The 22228-nt window shown below is 32.7% G+C and overlaps 1 protein-coding gene across 1 annotated transcript; it reads left to right on the top strand.

Annotated features, from left to right (window-relative positions):
• The first annotated feature begins 885 nt into the window (after positions 1–885).
• On the top strand, positions 886–21159 carry LOC144841919 (polypeptide N-acetylgalactosaminyltransferase 10-like). The gene is made up of 14 exons (XM_078698216.1): positions 886–939; positions 1159–1238; positions 1650–1855; positions 2265–2373; positions 6701–6845; positions 9167–9333; positions 11919–12104; positions 12268–12457; positions 13550–13670; positions 14983–15093; positions 16396–16617; positions 17142–17249; positions 17806–17955; positions 18496–21159. Exons 3-14 carry the CDS (start codon positions 1676–1678, stop codon positions 18679–18681), a joined length of 1875 nt encoding a protein of 624 aa, XP_078554342.1. The 5' UTR covers positions 886–939; positions 1159–1238; positions 1650–1675; the 3' UTR covers positions 18682–21159.
• Positions 21160–22228: the final 1069 nt, after the last annotated feature.

The raw sequence follows: 22228 nt of genomic DNA, 5'->3' as shown, positions 1-22228 counted from the left end.
TGTAATGTTGTCCGTGTCGCTCTCTGTGAGGTCAAATAATGGTGATGGGATTGGGGATCGTCTTCGAATAAGCTTGTGCTTAGCGCGAAATAAGATTCATAAAAAATTAAGAGATTTCTGACAGGAGACAGATTATTGTCGCGCTATTAGTATTACGTAACTAGAAACAAATTATTCTTGTCTAGCCACCGAGACTTCCGTAGTTGCCACGAGACTAAATAGTTGGAAATTAGGTGGGTAGCATGCCGTACTATAATGCTCGGTTTAAAATGTTTGTGTTCTAAAGGCTTTTATTTGACAAATGAAAGATTATATTGTCGCGCATTACCCTTCTACTAGCCGCCGATGTTGCCGGCCACGAGATAGACATGATTAAACATTAGGTGGATATCTGATGCCTAATCTATGGTCGGTTAACAACCACTCCATGGTTAAACATAGAGAATATCTCTATGGTTAAAATCAAAGAGGTATAAAATTAGATATACCTTCACGGTTAAAACTGTGTGTTCTAAAGGCTTTTATTATACACTCGACGATGGGTAAAATTCCATGTTAATAAGACATACTTAAATCGGTGTTTTACTACTTTGTGCTTAAATTTTTTTCGGGTAAAATTGAGTGCTGAACTTAAACTAACGTTCTATTTTTTGCATTGTATCTTTTTCAAGGTTTGAGAGAGTGACACGGGGGACTGGTCTTTCCACCTGTGACGTATTATACCGTCCTATAAAATCAAGAAATATAAGTATATTTACCATAAAAAAAATGTAATACTTGTAACTTTTGATAAAAGTTATAAACCCTTTAGCGCCCTCTGTAACCAAAAATACTTTTGACTTGGCGAGAAGTCGTAATGTGAGCTGCGCTGTAGCTACTTGACTGCTGCTGTTGCTCTCACTATATCAACAGAAGCACATGGGATAAACTTTTGTTATGGTAATTATTTCATATTGACCGATAACTTAATTACACTAAACAACAGTTCATCATTCGTTGTGAGCTACAATGACGTGAGATATTAGTTGATTTGTTCATGTTCCTTTTTACGTTGTTTTGTTCCTCGATAAACTCCCAGCTCTTTCCTAGCTGATGGGCTAGGCTAGGCGGACACACTCTGGTGCATTTACTTCCTACTTCACCGGTCTTGTTTTTTAGCATTGTGTGTACCCGTAGGAGCAATTGTTGGACAGTTCTCGTAGGCCTACCTACCATGCAAATCTAGTTCATTGTTTCAGGTAAGAATATACCGGAAATACCACGTATACTCATAAATCGATTTTTTTTGTAATGAGGTTAAAATAGAGGCTAGCATACAGACAGTGGTACAGGTAGGATTAATTATTATTAATTATACAATCTAGGATAGGCCTAGGCCTTGATAAGCTAATTTAAATGTTATTGATGATTCTATCCCAATCCAGACAGGGAGGTCAGGACCAACATAGTATCCCCAACTTTATATTTTGAAAGGGTAGGGTATGCAACCTATATTTTGGATCCAAAAATATAATTAGCAGTCTATTTTTAAAAATGTAATTATAAAATTTAAGCATTGGGTCTATTTAAACAACTTACTGTCTAGTTATATAATGCTAATAAAAGTTGCTGTATATTAAGTAAACATTGTCCACACCAATTTTTTACAGAAGACCAACAACTAACAATTTTAGAAATGCGTTTCCGTCCAAAATGCATTGTAAAGTATGCTGGGATGGCGGTGCTCTTACTTATGATTGGTCCATTCTTGCTCAAAGTTGGTTTCAACTCCGAAGAAAAGGAAAAGTCAGCTGACAACGTATTCAATGTACGCGAAGCAGCAAATATCGTGGATGATGTTATCAAAAATCCTCAGGTAATGTAAAACACTAACAGTCCTGTGAATATTCGTAATAATATAATGCGTTAACCGGTGATATGCTGAAGTTTAAGCTCACTATCTTAATATTTTACCAAATAAAAATAAACAGAAATTATTTTTTCAAACATTGTTGTTATTTAGATATTAAAACCTCTATTTAATAATTATTGTTATTGTCACTGTTGTAAACTGTAAATCCTATCCCTACTAAATAAGTGCACTGACGAGGATGCTGGGATGAGGAACTTTTAGGAGATGGAAGGTGGTCCCCTTATTTTTCAACGGCAAATTTGTAAAATTTGTATAAAAAAGTACCAATTCCCTATGTCCATTTTATTTATCATAAACTTTTTGGTTATTAATAGATTATTCAGATTTAGATTTTTTACTGCTATTTTCACAGGAGCATATAAGGACCAGAGATAAAAATGTAAAAGTATTAAACTATGGAGATAATATCAAAATTGACTGGCATAATTACACACAGATAGAAGCTGATAAACATAGAGAAGGTAAATATACTCTAATGCACTGTATTACATAAAGTATTAAAGGCTTTCTCACTGTTTTTTGTAGCTACACTACAAAAAATGTTCCATAAACAGACTTTAATTTAATCACGGACAATTGTCTTTATTTATATGTAGGCATGATTTCTCAAAGTTAAATAACATTTTTACATAGAATTTTGACTCACAAAATTAAAATGTTATACTTATTTTCGATGCTAAATCATAATAATTTTGCATGAGAAGCAATCTCTGTGGTATTTAAAATCATTAGTTGCCAACCAACCAATGATTGTAAAAGTTTATTCAAAACCGCTGTACTTACAAGAACCATTATTGGTTGTTGGAAACCAATTCAGATAACGAGAATTTTAGACAATGTGATGCTATTAATAGAATACGTTGAAAGCGTGGCCTATTGTTGAAGATAGAAAAGGATGAAAATAACGTTGAATAGAAATTCAAGATTATTAAAATTGGACGTTCCTAGCATAATTTGACACTTATATTAGATACAGTACAGCGGGTTTATGATTAGTTAGTATAAAAAAAAGTAGATCAAATTAATTATCTATCAGAGAGATATTGAATATTGTTTATATACCATTATTGTGTGATGTAGAGTATATCTTGCTTGTTGTCTGTAGGGATGAGGATCTTAATTAAATGACTAAATAAAATAAAGTATTAGTTGCTTAAAGCTCTGTCTACACTATCAAACTAGTTTGACAAGTGTTATGTGCCCAAATATGATAGTGATATGCCCAAATATGGTAGTGATATGACATCATGTTCATTTATGGGCACATCAAATTTTGTTGTCACATAAAGTTTGATAGTGTAGACAGAGCTTTACAGTAGATGATACAATGTTTAAAGGTCCATCCAGAATATCCCCCTGACAAACATCCCCCGCCGAAACCATCCATCCATCCAATTCTTTAAATATTTTATCTGGTTCTATTAAAACATATTTTAAAATTGTTACTGTATTTTATTCTTCTTTTGTGGGTATCATCCACTTTTATTTATATCTCCATAATTTACGCACACAATGCATATCTTTGGAAATATAAAATCAATAATTCTTATAATGTATTTTTGATAGCTTCTCTATGTAAATTTCGCTATATTGTTTTGATGATGGAAATTGACCTTCAATTGTTTAGTAGGTCACTATCTGGTACCAAGTTAGGCTGACACTGTACAGTACTAAAACTGTAAATGTTTATCTACCGGGACTGTCACAATAAGATCTTTAAATTGCAAGGAGATCAATTTGTTTTTAGAAAAGGAAGTTGAGAAAGTCAATTTCAAAGTCAAACAACCTAATAAGTTTATTTAGAATGATCAGATGTTTTTAAATTTGATATTTGACCATAATTAATATAGTTATTATAGCTATATATTGATCTAACATGATTGAAAAACTCTGTCTACACTCAAACTACTTTATGTGACAACAAAATGTGATGTGCCCATATATGGACAAGATGACGTCATATCACTACCATATTTGAGCACATCATACTAGTTTTGATAGTGTAAAGAAGACAGAGATTAATACTAAAGTACAAATCTCTTACAGAACACATGGGTTTATAATAACCAGGTCAGTACAGAATAAAAATTATTGAATTAATTAATGATCATGTTAAAAAAGTACCTGTACCAGGCCTTGTCTTTTGAAAATTGTAGGTGTGCTACAAATTGCACTCCTCAACACATTCAGGGGTGCTGTAGGTGTGCTGTTTGTATGTTGGTGTGTAGAAGTTTACCAAATTTAGGCGTGTTGTAAATCGCACTCCTCAAGGGCAGTTTAGGAGTGTGTTAGGTGAGTGATCGCACTCACTCACCTAACACATTCCTCAAAGGCAGTTTAGGAGTGTGTTAGGACTCACTCACCTAACACACTCCTCAAAGGCAGTTTAGGAGTGTGTTAGGTGAGTGATCACACTCACTCACCTAACACACTCCTCAAAGGCAGTTTAGGAGTGTGTTAGGTGAGTGATCACACTCACTCACCTAACACACTCCTCAAAGGCAGTTTAGGAGTGTGTTAGGACTCACTCACCTAACACACTCCTCAAAGGCAGTTTAGGAGTGTGTTAGGTGAGTGATCGCACTCACTCACCTAACACACTCCTCAAAGGCAGTTTAGGAGTGTGTTAGGACTCACTCACCTAACACACTCCTCAAAGGCAGTTTAGGAGTGTGTTAGGTGAGTGATCGCACTCACTCACCTAACACACTCCTCAAAGGCAGTTTAGGAGTGTGTTAGGACTCACTCACCTAACACACTCCTCAAAGGCAGTTTAGGAGTGTGTTAGGACTCACTCACCTAACACACTCCTCAAAGGCAGTTTAGGAGTGTGTTAGGTGAGTGATCGCACTCACTCACCTAACACACTCCTCAAAGGCAGTTTAGGAGTGTGTTAGGACTCACTCACCTAACACACTCCTCAAAGGCAGTTTAGGAGTGTGTTAGGACTCACTCACCTAACACACTCCTCAAAGGCAGTTTAGGAGTGTGTTAGGTGAGTGATCGCACTCGCTCACCTAACACACTCCTCAAAGGCAGTTTAGGAGTGTGTTAGGTGAGTGATCACACTCACTCACCTAACACACTCCTCAAAGGCAGTTTAGGAGTGTGTTAGGTGAGTGATCGCACTCGCTCGCCTTAAAAGACAAGGCCTGCTGTACAGTATTTTTTAAAAATAAAATTCAAAATTTTTTAGTATACCGTATAGCATTCTTATGGTTTTGTCTATAATCGAACATTAAAAAAGCAAACATTTTTCATGCCCAACATATGGTGTCCGATAGAGCTCTTAAGTGTTTGATTCAGGTCCATATAAAACAGTCAATATTATTGATACTATATTGAGTACAAACAACACTATATTTAACTCTGCTCAATATGTTATTGTTTAGTAGAAATTTAGTGGAAAATTATCATCAATATTTATTATGCCACCCATTAGCACAATAAAGCATGATATCTTGTTTGATAGTTAATTTTTTAAAAATTATAATTAAATATTATTTGATCTAGACTTGAGTACTGTATTATTAGATGCTGTACTAGTGAGTATCTGTAATTGTCAGAGTGGAGTGGTGTAGGACAAAATGTAAACATTTATGTAAATAAATATTTTTTTCAGTCCTTAGTTGAGGAAATTCATATGTTCCCTACGTAACAAATGTTATGTTTCCTCTTTGAAAAAAAAAATTATTTGTAAATACAGTAGGTATATTATAGTATAATAGGTTAATAATAGCACAAGCCTTGAATTGGATATATCATTTGAATTGTTTGTATTCTGCTTGAATGAATATGGAAAGAAATTAATGGTAATATTAGTAACAGAATGCATATTAAAAGGACTATTATAATGGAGTGTTCCTTTTGAAGGAGAGAGTGGCTACTGAACTTATTGACTCTACATTGACTTTCCATAAAATACCGTATGTATTCTTTTAGTACAAAGGAGGCTAGACGAATGAATTACAGTTTGAAAAAACGATATAGAATCATGATAGTATTAACAATGACTTAAATATGGTAGTGATATGACATCATCATGTCCATATCACATTTTGTTGTCACATAAAGTTTGATAGTGTAGACAGAGCTTAATCCTTCATTCTTTCAAACATTTATTTAAAAAAATGTGCATGTTCCAACTTTCTGCCTGATAATATGTGGAACATTATCACAGACGTCACATTCAGATATTAAAGAGATGCACACACTATGTGAAAGCAGCCCATTTGACTCGGAATTGAATGTATCAGAAAAAAAAAATCTTTAATGTGTTTTATCTATTAGCTTTAGTACTTTGTTTTTCACTATATTATGATGAATGACTTCTCTTTTATCAAAATAAATGTTTGTCTGATATTTATAAAAATTTAAATTTCAAAGGAAAACTTTCACCATGTCAAAATCATTATATACTGCAGTAACTGCATGAGTTTATAAGCCAGTCACTACAATAACCAATGTGTATGATATACACAAAATAGTAGTTACTGCAGTAACTGCAGTAGAATAATAAATAAAATGTGATGTGCCCATATATGGACATGATGACATCATATCACTACCATATTTGGGCACATCATACTAGTTTGATCGTGTACAGTAGGTAGATTGATTTCATGGGCACAGTTAAATATGGTAGTGATATGCCCAAATATGGTAGTAATGCCCAAATATGGTAGTGCTATGACATCATCATGTCTACATTGTTTAGGACAATAATCCATGGCAATCAAAATGTTGGTGTTCTTACTAATTAATATACGATATCTTATTTGAATTTAGGACCAGGTGAACATGGGATTCCAATTAAATTGAATGCAGAAATGAAGAAGACAGAACATCAAGACTTTGCTGCTAATGGATTCAACCTCCGTGTCAGCGATATGGTGTCATTGGACCGTGCCATTCCTGATATCAGGGATCCCAGGTAGTTGTTTTACCTTTTGTTGGACCAGTCAATTCCTTCCTAAATCCTATACTCTAGAATTTATTGTAAAATTCTCACCACAATGACATGCATATACAAGCCCAAGGCTAATTTTTTTAGCAAGTTAAGCTACATTTTGTTAGCAAGTTAAGCTACATTTTGTTAGCAAGTTAAGCTACATTTTGTTTAGTCTGTCTGATTATCAAATGTAGAAAGACTGGTCTTACAAAAAATCAACTCAATTTTGCTAGGTTATCTATATACTCAAAGCGTTAGTTACTGGTAAATATATAATATCAGTATAACATATAATGTAATTAGCATTAGATCATAACATAACAGTTAATTTTCAATAACGGCTATTAATTTAATGACATTAAATACGGCTATTAGGGTTAATACTCTCATTAATTCTGAAAACCAGTGTGTCAGCTGAAGATTAGTGTGCCGATTAAAGTTGCCAATAAATAAAAGCGTTAGTCACTCATTCAACGTGAATGATGTATGAATATTAGTAGATAGATTTTGACAGATGTGCACAAAATTATTGCACATGTTATGAAGTAGTCTAGATTCTAGACTGAATTTTAATTTAATATTGGTAAAAAGATAAATACTTTGGCACACATGGCGTTTCATATGTATAATAATTATTAAGCTAAGACAAAATCAAAATGTTGGCTGACAGACTAACAACAAAAATAAGTACGAACTTGGCAAGTAGTTTATATATGAAGTTAAAAGTGATGTATTGGTGGTGATTGTAGGTTTCTTTATTTTATTTTAAAAAAAGATGTTTTTTGAGGATGAAGCAAAACAATATATAAATAACATGTAAAAAAAAACAATGATTAATAAAGACACTAGTTTATACAGATTGCACATTTTATTAGACAACACTGTTTCATGATGAGATAAAGAAATGTCTCCTTTCAAATCATTAGGTATTTTTATTATACAATATATATAACCTCAGTATAATCCCATTTCAATTATGATTTTGCTATTAATATTCAATATTAAATTGCTTGGTTCCCACTAGGATGCAACATAAGGACGTAAGCACAACGCAAGTGATTTGGCCAATCACAAGCAATGGATTATTTGAACTATCACTTTCCATTGGTCAACTTGCTTGCGTTTCGTTTACGTGTGTTGCGTCCTAGCGGGATCTGACCTTTTGTAATAGATTGAAATGAATCAACAGACGTGGTTTCTACGTACTGACTTCCGCGGACCTTTTATAATCATTTTATTTCATTATCCTTTTATGGAAAAAAAAAAATTAAGCCTAACAGCGTAAGTTCATTCATCATTACCAATTAACACAAGGTTATTATTGACAAGGTGCTAACAAAAATTAATCAATATCCCATAACATATAATTATCAGCGGTATGTCCATTTAGATAGCATATTTATTATGAAATTAGGTATTTCAGTTAACTGTCAACCATTTCCTTCCTTTAAGAAGCAGATAAAGCAAATAAACACAAGTTATATATTAGTCATCTAACGTACCCTAGACTTTTTAGTAATTTTCCCACAAATAAATACATTTTGTGTATTCTCTGCCTACAGTACAAAGTGTGATGTGCCCAAATATGGTATTGATATGATATCGTATCCATATATATACACATCACATTTTTTCTTTTATACTGTAGTGTAGACAGAACTTTATGCTTCATGTTGACCTTACATTGACCTCAAGCAAATCTTTAGATTGACCTCAAGATTTAGGTTGTACATGTTTTTACCAAGTTCGCAATATTTAGGCAATGGCCATGATACAGGTTTCATGTGATATATACTGTGACACTGTTTTCTATAGATTGCCATTGATACTCGATTATTAATACAGTACTGAGAATCTGTACCTTTTGTACTACATTTTATTTTTTTAAGATAATAAATAATTAATTTAGTTTATAATACAAATTAACTTATAATACAATTATTTTTTTTTTCAAACATAATTATTCTAATAATGTTTCGGGTAGTCTACTTTATACAGCATGCCACAACTGTACAATACTGTATGTACCTTATTTGACCCGAGTATAGTCCCACAGGGCTTACTGTAGGTATGAATTTTTGTGAAAACTGGGGAGTGGGGTTCATATTGTAATTGTATTAACAATGGATTACTAAAATCGTGTGTCTGAATTCTGTCTAAATTATGTGGCTGGATTGTACTCAAGTACTGGTCATTAATGGTAATATTCAATTGTTTTTCAGTATTTAATACCATAGGCCTGTTTATTTATTATATTATTTTATATCATTTAAATATATATTATATTTTTATTTTACAAACAGATGTAAAGAGCTGAAATATTTATCCAAGCTGCCAACAACTAGTGTTATAATTCCATTTCACAACGAGGCCATGTCAACGCTAAAGCGTACCGTACACAGTATCATGAATCGTTCACCTCCGCAACTACTGCACGAGATAATATTGGTCGATGACTTTAGTGATAAAGGTGAGTTATGCTATAGCTTAGTGGCAAAATTATGTATTATATGTATTTTTTCTTGCTAGTTTTCAAAATAATATAGCTATAAATATAAGATGTGGTTTATTTCAATATTATGCTTATAATACCGTTTACTGTAGTCTGTCAAGTCTGCCAAAACTGATAATTTTCTCAAGAGACATAAATTTCCCAGGTTCCTATTTTTTGTGTAGTGTTTGAAATACAGAGGACAGTTATCTGTCTTTTTGGTAGGTTTCAGTTTTTGAGGGAGTCTGGTATTAGGAGAGTTGAATGTCCATGTTAAAATCCAGTGTTTTTTTGTGTGTTTAGAAAAAAATACAGTTACTATTACAAATCCACACATAAAAACTGCAGTTTTTCAAAGTTTATATGACAAAAATATATGGACATGATGATGTCATATTACTACCATATTTAAGCATATTACTACTATATTTGTGCACACCACACTTTTTTTGTCACACTAGTTTGATAGTGTAGACAGAGCTTTAGGCACACAATGCAGTATTGTGTAGCTGTGTATTCCAGATGTTGTGTTCAATGATTATTTCCTGACAACTAATAAACTATTATTAACAAACATTAATGTTACGATGTACATTACTGTATATTGCTAACACCAGCTGTCATAGAAGCTATACTGGTAAAAGAACTAATCAATATTATTAACCGATGAATAATATATAATGAAGATAAAATAATTTTATATTAGTAGTAAACATCACATATTTGTTGGTATTAAAATATGATATCAAATATAGGATAAATGAAGAGTAAAACTATATTGCAGTGCATGGTGATATTTTATGGTATAAAATAAGATTTAAAAAAAATGAAATCTGTCATATTTGAGCACATCACCCTTTTTTTGTCAGAACTAGTTTATACAATGTAGACAAAGCTTAATATTTACAAAAAGACATCTTTTTTCATCATCATACTAGATTTTTTTGTTCACTAGCCCAATTATGTAAGCAAACAAAAGGAGATTGGTTTCTGGATTAATTTTGGTATTAACTAATTATTAATCAAGCTATGTTTCTTACTCTTACTAGAACATTAATTTAGAAGCAGTGGTAAATCAAAGAGATGCATGGTATTCAGTTTCACATAAAGCTCTGTCTACACTATCAAACTAGTTTGATGTCCTCAAATATGGTAGTGATATGCTTAAATATGGTAGTAATATGACATCATCATGTCCATATATAGGGCACATCACATATTTTTGTCACATAAAGTATGATAGTGTAGACAGAGCTTAACGTTATTAGAGTTTGAAACATTGATTAAACGTCTAAAAACTAGCCAGCGTGGGTGGTATTACATGCTGTGTTTAATTAATATTATGCACCACAGTATGCACCATTTGCATATACTGTACATAAAAAATATTTTAAATAATTAAAACTTATTAGTGTATGCAAATTTGATTTTTATAAAATAATATTGAATTGAAGAGAGTTAAATTTACATACTTTACGCAGTTTACGATGTTAAGATAGTAATTAGCGAAATGGCATGGACTAGTGATATCAACAGCTAACTAGCCCAGTACAGTACTAGATGCAATGGTGCTGGACAGACATAGACAGGGCACCCACCTTCAATGTCTTTAAGTTCTATCCATCCTAAAACACTTTTATAGGGCGTCTAAAGCTTGGTTCCCACTAGGACGTAACGCAACAACGTAAGAGCGACGTAAGCAATTTAACCAATCACAAGTGATGGATTATCCAAATTGCGGTGTGCTTACATCCTTGCGTTGTGTCCTAGTAGGAACCAAGCTTTACATAGGCTAATTACACAGCATCCACCCAACAAAAAACATCTAGCTATCGAAAAGTATGTTTTTCACATTCACCCACATATTGTTGATACCCTTCCCTAGCCTTCCCTAGCTACAGTTGAAATAGTAATGACATTAATGGCAAGCCCTGATTGTGTTATTACACATGAATATGAAGCTAGACTATGACATATTAAGCTAAAAAGGAATGACTGCAACTGTGTATACAAAATATTGTCTTTTGAGCCTTTTAGTCTCTCAAGTGCTATCTAGGATTTTAATCTTTGACATAAAGCTACATATATGATTTATTGTTTTGGCACGATACACAATAGTTTTTATTTCAGCCTATTGATTTAGATCTGTCTCGAATATATTAAATATATTTTAGTTTTCATTTTATACAACAGAATGGCTTTGATAAAATATCTACCTTTATTTTAATTTATCTACTATATCAAGCTTATTAAATTACAAACTTAAATATATAATATATTAGCTTTAATTCTGAATACTTTGGGGTATAGGAGGTAAACTTTGTGATAAAATGCATTTTTATTATTTTTTATTCATGTTCGTGTTTTGTGGAATATGAATACATTTTTAAACAATGCATTAAAATGTACTATTTCTGTGTACAGTACCTTAATTTAAATTTGTTTTTGTTTTAATTGGATAAATTGCTCTTGTATTATATTTGCATAGGTAAAAATTAATATTCACTTTTTATAGGAATATTTTCTGATTAAATAAAAATAAATTATTGTTTTCATTTTATTAGCATTTTTAAAAGGACCTTTGGAGAAGTACATGACCGACTTTCCTAAGGTCAAGATTTTAAGAAATGCACAACGCGAAGGGTTGATTCGCACACGTCTAGCCGGTGCCATGGCAGCAACTGGTGATGTCATACTAATTCTCGATTCACATTGTGAGGTCAATGTAAATTGGTTGCCACCGTTACTAGGTAAGAAAAAGTTATGAAAAATTTATCAGGTTAGACTTTACCAATTTTTTTTTATACCTGACTACTTCAAAGTATATATCATTTTATAGATGCATAATACTATAAATATTAATCTTTTTATACTACATTTTATTTATTTTTAATATATTTATAATTTTATTAGAGCGTATTGCATTGAATAAAAAACGAATAGTGTGCCCGATGATTGACGTAATCGGGAACGATGACTGGCATTACGAGACGCAAGCAGGGGACGCAATGCGCGGGGCATTTGATTGGGAACTCTACTACAAAAGGATACCAATAAACGAAGAAGAACGCCTCCGAAGGGTTCATAATAGTGAACCATTTAGGTACGAGTATTTCAATTTTATTATAATTCAGCATCCCTTGTGGGTTTGCCTCTTAAGCTCTGTCCACACTATCAAACTAGTTTGGCAAAAAATAGTGTGATGTGCCCAAATATAGTAGTAATGCCAAAATATGTTAGTGATATGACATCGTCATGTCCATAAATGGGCACATCACATTTTGTTGTCACATAAAGTTTGATAGTGTAGAAAGAGCTTTATATAGGATTTGAACAAGCCATTTTGAGGCTTAAGATGGTGCATATCACATAGACATCGTTCATTGTAGTTCTATACTGTACATGAAATATTCAGAAATTATTGATCTGTGAGTGTGAGATATTATTAAAAGACCCACACAAATAATTAATTTTTTCTTTTTCCATATTCGAGAACAAATGACACCAGAGTGTTTATTAACTTTTATTACTTTATATTATAATTTATAGTTTATTTTTATATTTTGAGATATGGATTAATTATTGTTTATACGTTTAATACTAAGTATACATCTAGATAGCAATATTATACGGAAAATTTGAATGAATTCTTCATCATTGTTCAATTTATGTAAATTAATTCATAATTTGATCTATAAATACAAATATTTCTACCATGCATTTCTAAAAATCTTTGTATGCATAAGTTACAACGTTTTTACAGTATTATAATTTCTTACGAATACCAGAACTTTCAGTTTCAGAATCAAATTATTAAAGTACAAAACACGAAAACAAGCCTCTGAAAACTGGCAGTTAAAAATATGTCAATGTTTACATCATACCAATACAAACTGTATATTGTGATACAGTACCATAAAACCTTGAAAAGAAGCCCATGGGCTTCTGAGATATGACTTTCCCACACATTGTTTTTCCATACCCATTTTTTTTCCTTCCTCTGTGACGGACTAATCCATTTATTATCGAGGGTAGTTTGAGGTTGATTGAGTTACACAAACTACTAATTTCAATATTGATTTGCAGAGTTTGTCTTTTTAAAAGGACCGTGATGCCAATGTTTGAAATTTACCTTTTTGATATCAATGTCTATTGAGTTATACACAGCTAACAATGTTATTGATTTTTGTTGCAGGACTCCAATTATGGCCGGAGGTTTGTTTGCCGTTGATAGAAAATATTTCCTGGATGAATTAGGAGGCTACGATAAAGGATTGGATGTATGGGGCGGTGAGCAGTATGACATATCATTCAAGGTATCATCTTGATAGCTGCAATATTAATTCTTGATAACCATTCATCAAGAAGATCATCAACATTTTTTAAATGTTATCATAATATTACCTTCAATATCATCACAATATCATCAACATCATAAACATCATCACAATATTATCACCATCATCACAATATCATCAACATCATCACAATATCATCACCATCATCACAATATCATCACTATCATCACAATATCATCATCATCATCATCACAATATTATCATCATCATCACAATATTATCACAATTTCATCACCATCATCATCACAAAAAATGACAGCATATACCAATATATATATAGACTTACACATTACAAAATGTTGGTGTTCGTGAGATGAAAATGTTCAATAAATTCTAAATGTAACTTGTCTTTTTGAAAAGAATGATAAGTATTTCCCCCACACCTAGATTTATAAATTAATTCTTATCGTGTTCTTCCTCTCACCACTTACCAAAAACACGATGCTCGCCAAGAATCAAATTATCTATAATTAAAGCAAATTAAATGATTATCTGTAATTTACCTTTTGAATAAATTAATCATGGGTAATGAATAATTACCTTGCAATTTGACTGCAGTGTTACATGAGTGGAGGTGTGGTTTGGTGGTTATGATGCTTGGCTACCAATTTAAGGGTTCTGGGTTCAAGTCCTGTCATATGTCAGGATTTTTTCTAATGACAAATTACAACTCCACTCCCAAAGACTTGTTATAAGACTTTGTTTATGTAGAGCATGTATATGTTTGTCTTGTGAACAGGATTGCCACCTTTATGAAGGATAGTGAATGAATTCGCTTATCGTTATCCTTGGCAATTTCCCTAAATATATAATAAAAAAAACAATTTAAAAAAAAGAGTTTACAACATGCCTTCATGGTTGTGTCACTCACCTCTATGGTTAGCATGCACTACTATATACCTAGGCTTGCCATATAGGATGTTGAACTTTGCCACAGCAAAACTAAGCTAAATTGAATACAGTTTTTTTTAATTCCTGGTATCATGGTCTATTAATCAAAGTAATTACAGATTTTGAAAGGAAGAAAAGCGTGTCTCTGTTTAATTTCTCTTCTGAAAGCACATGTGTGTACTGTTGTTGTATTAGCTGTGTATTGATTATTGATGATAATGGACTAATCTGCCAACTATGCCCTCACACATGGAACGACAGGAGGGTTGTTTATCTAGCTAAGCAACACTCATAGATTACTAATACCACTGTTGGTATGTTGTGTATAACATCGCATGCAAAGAATAAATGGACTTATTTTTTATATTTAAATTTTCAGATCTGGATGTGTGGAGGGGAGATGGAAGATGTTCCTTGCTCTCGTGTCGGTCATGTCTATCGTAAATTTATGTCGTATTCTGTTCCGGGTGGTGGTGGCGTCATTAATAAGGTTTGTTTTAAATACCTGTACTTGAATTTACTTTTTCGATCAACAGTTGTAAACTTAACAGTGAGTTTTTATCGTAAAGTTAATTTAAAGTCATAGAAAGATTGGTTTTCTACCTGCTGCTGAAGTTATGATGTTTTTAAAAATATGTTAAATAAATTCATGGCTGTAAACAAGTCATAAACATTGTGGCCGGCTGCTAAATGAGTTCAGCATTCATTAAAATATGTTAATGAATAAATATAGAGTTGTGAAACACAAATTTTAAATGGTGGGATGGGGAAATTTGGACGATATCTATATGAACAAAATGGAGAAATATTAGATTTCCTCTCAGTGCATAGATGCCAGCTATTAAATATTTTTTCCCTTTGTGAATAAAATGTGGGTAATGGTTGACAAACACATTTTTTTAGTCCTAATACCTCAAAAGATTTATAATATTGTAGTAACACACATTTGATATATTTATATATGTATAGACACATATATAATAATCCCTAGAGATAAAATGCTATGATCTTCTCATCCAAAAGTATTATACTCAAATGCTGCGGAAGTTTATGCATGAGCGACCTAGACTGCTCACTTTCACATATTAATTACTCGTCTCAAAATCTCATGGGACGAATTTTGTCATTATTGAGTTGTATCGCAGTCGACTATAATAAATATTTAATCATGATATTCATAGTCAGATAATATGTGATCAATATTAATCGGCATCCTATCAACAATAAATGATTAAATAACCTTTTTATATGCTTTTTTTTATATTTAGTAAAATTGCCAAGGATAACCATAAGCAAATTCATTCACTATCCTTAAGATGTGGCAATCTTGTTTACAAGACAAACATATACATAAGATGCTCTATATAAACAAAGTCTTATTACAAGTCTTTGGGAGTGGAGTTGTAATTTGTCATTAGAAAAAAATCCTGACATGTGATGGGACTTGAATCCAGGACCCTTGTAGTGGTAGCCAAGCATCATAACCACCAAGCCACAACTAAATTGAGAAAATGTGTGTTTAGTATGTGTATTCATAGTTTACATTGCTCTGTATTTTCTTATATATATGTATCTCCATGGTTAAGATGCTCGGCTACCGATCTAGTCTAAGGTTCAAATCCCGTCAGATTTTTTCATGACAAAAAACAACTCCACTCCCAAAGACATTTAAGACTTTGTTTATGTAGAGAATCTTGTGTATAAGTTCATCCGGTGATGATCCCATCCATAGCTTAAATTGTAAAATAAATCATATTGTTAAACCAGTTATTATCAAATTTATCGTTATCAGAATTTAATGCGAGTTATTGAGACATGGATGGACGATTGGAAGCAGTATTTCTACGATCGTAGACCTTACCTTAAAGGGAAAAGTTTTGGTGATATCACAGACCAGTTAAATTTAAAGAAACGATTAAATTGTCATAATTTTACATGGTTTATGGAAAATATTGCACCAGATATTCTTAAGTACTACCCACCAGTGGAGCCAAAGAACGCAGCGGAGGGTCAGGTAAGTCAGTGGGGTCATTGGAAGAAGGTCAAGGGGTTAGATATAATGAGATTGAGAAAGTAAATACAATAGTTGGTCATCTAGTACCATTACCAATTCTAATAGAGGTGTATTGTTTTTGTTAACATAGCAAAAACAATACAATAAAAAACTATGGGGTGGGCAATTTTGTAACATATGTTAATATATAGTATTGAACCACTTTCCAGTTAATTTCATTTTTTTTAAATATTTTATTTCATCATCACCCTACAGTGACCATATGTCACCATTAACAGGGTTGAAAGACATAAAATATAATAAAATGTACAAGCAAAAAACAACAAATAACAAGACAACATTTAGATATTACTGACATTAGACAAAACCTTTTGACGGAAACAAGCAAGGGAATCAAAAAAAATATCAACAAAACCATCAACTTTACACAATATTTTAAAATTCCTTTTATTTAATGACATGGTCAGTTTTTACAGCCATAATGTGTAAAAAACATATTTGTTTTTTCTCTCCATTATTTGCAGGTGCGCTCTGTGGCCTCTGACATGTGCCTTACTGTCAATATGGGTAGGAAATCTGAATTCCAACTAGAAAAATGTTTTAAATCGCCCTCACCAAGATCCGGTAGACAGGTAGAAGAATATACTTCATTATTATATAGAGAGTGTGGATCATGATTATGATTTAAGATATATTTTTTTCTTTAAAAAGAAAAATTATTTAAAACTATCCACATGAGGGAATAATTTGTATTGCACCTGAATTTAGGATTGAAAGAAATCATGTTCAATTAACCAGTCTATTTCGTGCCTAGCTTTTACCTGAATAAACCGACAATAGCCTATTCTCCTTGAAGAGCGCGATAGGAGTTGAAAAGTAGAAAATTTGCTGAAAACCCTCTCTGAAATGGTATAGTCCACGAACCATGTCCTCTGAAGTTTAAAAAAAATTGTTTTCCTATGTCTACACTATCTAACTAGTTTCACAAAAACAGTGTGGTGTGCCCAAATGTGGTAGTGATATTCTCAAATATGGTAGTGACATGACATGTCCATATATGGGCACATCACATTTTTTTTCACATAAAGTTTGATAGTGTAGACAAGGCTTTAAGTCAAGAATGCCTTGTAAACTCTGTCTATTTTAACTTAATTTGAGATTTAATTCTGTTTTTTGTGCATATTTTAGTTTTTTGCGATTACTTGGCACGATGACCTGAGATTAGGGTCATCAAAATTACAGAAATGCGTGGATTACCCATTCGGTCATGAAGGAGGTGAACCTATTCTATTCCCCTGCCACGGGAGTGGAGGCAACCAACTATGGGTTTATAATCAGGTTAGTAGTATAATAATAACCATAAGCGAATTCATTCACTATCCTTCTTTACATAAAACAAAGTCTTAATATTTATTATTCTTTGGGAGTGGAGTTATAAATTGTCATTAGAAAAATCCTGACACTGACAGGACTTGGACCCTTGGATTGGTAGCCAAGCATCATAACCACCAAGCTACAACTCCACTCTAGTGGCGTAATGCAGGGGGTAAAGGCCCGTGGTTTAATACTCATAAAGGGCCTTTCAACGGTGGGCAGTTGCATTGGGCTGCTCATGCTCTGGGGCCCCTTAAGCTCTGGGCTTCCTGGAGTTATCCAATTATTAGTGCTCATATCTGTTACGCCACTGGTTGTGTGCAGTTTACAATTATTTTACAATTATACGTCCTCCAGGCTAAATTATGTCAGTCTGATCTATGAACAAAGTTTTACTTTTGTAACATTCGCCCAATTCCAATTAAGAAATACAACCATACTTTACAGTATTTTCATTTACTAATTAGTGAGTTATGTACATTTAACGTTTTGTTTACTTTGCAGGAACACCAGTTGCTGTACCATAAAATGTCACGGCATTGCTTAGACAGCAGCACAACCTCTAAACCAAGTATTTTCCTTTCAAAATGTAGTAAAACAAAAACATCGCAAAAATGGATATTTGAAACAATGGATCACAACCTTTTACAAAAATTAAACCAGAAATATCCCATAATGATAGCAAGTTAGCATTGAAGATATTCTTTTTAGTTTTAACCAAATGAAGTATGTGCCTTTATACTCATATATATCATGCATCGTGTGAAGATGGTATTGTGGGTAATGAGTGTTTCTGGGTATTAATGAGAGTACTGTAATCGCCGACATTCAATTCTTCCGACATTGGAATACCAGAAACTCTCCCAAAACCAGAATGATTAAGTCCCAATTTCTTTGATATTGGGTAAATTTAATTCTAAAAATTGGACTTTTTGGAAAACCAAAGATGAATTGTAATAATGGTCTTAAATTTAGGAATGCTCCCCTTACAAATTAAGATCAAGTCTGAGACAACATTGATGTTGATTCTAAGCCTCCTCCAAGCAGGCTTACAAACACCATCGCAGTGGTGGAGAAAAGTTATGAACAAGCTCTGTGTAAGGGAACACTCCTAGATACATACAATGAAGCTGAACTATATACAATACAGAATATATATAAACAAAACACACAGAACATTTATTCGCCTGGTGATATAATGAAAAGTGATTTATAAATTTGAAACAATAAAGATGAGAAATTCTCCCAAACCGAGATTCGAACCAGGAAGACGTCCTAACCATTAGACCACTATACAATAAATTGCCCAGAATGAATATTTTTCAACTCAATTATTTACTAAAACGATTAAAATGTAACTGAAAAAAATCATGACGTCCCACCTGTCGTATAAGTTTCACTATCAGCCTGTCTTAAGTCTTAGATCAAAGCAAGTCAGGCCTAAGCGTAAGCCTTTATAGCAATCCACACCAGCCGTACCTGGCTATCCCATGGTTCTAGACGAGCTTTCTGAGTCGTTGGTTATTCCAGTGTTCCTTTCTCAGGTTTATTTGTTGTAGTTTATTTTAAATTTTAATATTTTTTATTCAAAGTAGCTTCACATCTCAACTGAAGCTGTGTCTACACTATCAAACTTGTGTGGTGTGCCAAAATATGGTAGTGATATGACATCATCATGTCCATATATGGGCAGATCACATTTTGTTGTCACATAAAGTGTGATAGTGTAGACGGAGCTTAAAGTGTTGCTGTTTTGATAAAGATAATTAGATAATTATAATGATTATTATTATTATTGTTGTAGTTAGGTATGTTATATACCTCTTGGAACATTCCATTTATGTATTACTTTTGTTTTATGCATTCCCCGTTGTCAACTCTTTAATTGTGTGCTAGTTATGCAAATTTTTATGCATAATTCATGAGTAAATGGGGCTTTTAAAATAATGTGAAAATTTAAGAAATTTATGATAATAAACTATATTTATTATTTATATTTAGTATTTACCGGAAATTATTAAATTTAAAAATACCACTGTACAACGTTGTTATAAAAATGTGAAAACCTAACATTGAAATCTCAAATAAGATTATCATTCAAATAATTGTTGTTTTTAGCTTATTATTTATTGAAACTTGTTTGCTTAAATTAAAATTATTTAAAATTTTAATTAATTTAACCATTTTAATTGGAACAAACCTTGTTTGTGTTTATTTAAGTTCAAATTATATTTTATATATTATGTATAATTACAATATTAATATTTTACCTTATACTGTATTGTTATTATGCCTTATATAGATATCCAAACAATTTGTTTTCAAACTCAATTTATAACTTCATGTATTTTTTTGTTGCTGTTTTTAAAAATATTTTATCTTGTCGTTTTGTTTTTCATTTGAAAAAAAAACTAATTACAAAAAACAGAATGACGTCGAACACGCAACGCATAGACGTTGTGTACGCAACGCAAGGACGCGTCGTCGTACACGCAACGCATAGACGTCGTACACTCAACGCATAGACGTTGTACACTCAACGCATAGACGTTGTACACTCAACGCATAGACGTCGTACACTCAATGCATAGACGTCGTACACTCAACGCATAGACGTCGTACACGCAACGCAAGGACGCGTCGTCGTACACGCAACGCATAGACGTCGTACACGCAACGCATAAACGTCGTACACTCAACGCATAGACGTCGTACACGCAACGCATTGACGTCGTACACGCAACGCATTGACGTCGTACACGCAACACATTGACGTCGTACACTCAACGCATTGACGTCGTACATTTAACGCATAGACGTCCAATGTAGGCCTTATGATCCATTGCTCCCTAAATATAATCTTGTTTGTTTCAGGGAGTCATTTGTGCATACGAAAAAAAATGTTTAGGAAAACAAAATGTGCAATATTATTAAGGTTCATATTTAAACATCATAAATGGCATTATGATAATAAATTAAATATGTTTTTTATTTCAATCAAATAGTTATTTTAAAACAGATAAGCCATTAAATGTATTGAATTGCCGATAAATTATCAATATTAATATATTAGACTGTTATATTAAAACACATTATAATGTATGCATAGCAAATAATTATTTTTGACTTGATAATTTATTTTATGTAGACATGTTTAATAAGCAATAAATTAAGTAACTTTTAAAACGGGTCTTTGTTTTCTTTAAGAGGTCGATGTTCGTTTTATTTGTCAGGTATACCTCACCGGTTTCATCAATACAGACTTCTTTTGTTACCTTGTATATAATGACACGTCTGTTTTAACTGTAATGGTTTCCGAGAAATATGCTAGAAACACTGTTCTTTCTTTCCGGTTGTGGTTAGCAGCATTCAAAGGCAATCTTGCTAAGCATAGTCCACACTGAAACTTTACCAACAAATTGTTTTTTCAATCTCAGAGTTTGCAGACTAAAATTTTCCAGTGTAGGCTTAGACTTCTGTTTGCCGAAGTTTGTCAAGTAGTTGTCGACAATAGCAAAGTTGGAAAACTTGTTGAAAACAGTTTCTCGAATTTTCAAGCTAAAGCTCTATCTACACTATCAAACTTTATGTGACAAACAGTGTGATTTGCCCATGGTAGGACATGACATCAGTTGGTGTTGTTCCACAGTTTACTAATATAGGTTTTGTTCTCTGTGTGGTGTAGCACCTATACTACCAACTTATTTTTTTGTTTTTACATTGTTTGTGCAGGGAAGAGTGAAATGACTGGTTTAGGCAAGGCAAGTTGTTTTTTTATTGCGTTGGTTTATTAGGTAGGCGTGTATTGAAACCGCACACGTCCTGATAAGTTCTTATAGCACGCGGAAATTGTTCTAAAAGCCATGAAAAACAACAAGTTTAAACTGTTTCATTTTCGACGGAAAAATGAATATTTCCTTTTATATTGATACATAGGCTACGACACTGCAACCGCAAAAGTAACAGGGTCCTATTTAATCCGGTTTCAGACGGTTTTAAGTATCCGGTATAAAAGGATTAAACACTTTTTGATTTTTGTGTTCCACGTTGCCAGCCTAACTTTGCGCTCATTTTGCAAGCATATCAACAAACATATAGGTATTTTTTGTATTAACTAGGCCTTCATGTAAATGAATAATTAAACTGTGTTTTCCTGGAGCTGAAAATCTTGTATTTTATTTCTTTCGAGTGTTTATAATGTTCATCAACTTTTAGCACGACGGATCATCGGACCTGT

The sequence above is a fragment of the Antedon bifida genome, chromosome 5, assembly GCF_963402885.1.
Source record: "Antedon bifida chromosome 5, ecAntBifi1.1, whole genome shotgun sequence".
In the NCBI taxonomy this organism is placed as follows: Eukaryota; Metazoa; Echinodermata; class Crinoidea; order Comatulida; family Antedonidae; genus Antedon; species Antedon bifida.
This window is presented reverse-complemented; position numbering and strand designations above follow the sequence as displayed.

Coding starts and splice junctions, on each gene's coding strand:
- LOC144841919 (XM_078698216.1), top strand. CDS start 1,676: ATGCGTTTCCGTCCAAAATGCATTGTAAAGTATGCTGGGATGGCGGTG. Junction 12,458..13,549: donor CATAATAGTGAACCATTTAG/GTACGAGTATTT, acceptor TTTTTGTTGCAG/GACTCCAATTATGGCCGGAG. Junction 13,671..14,982: donor AGTATGACATATCATTCAAG/GTATCATCTTGA, acceptor TTAAATTTTCAG/ATCTGGATGTGTGGAGGGGA.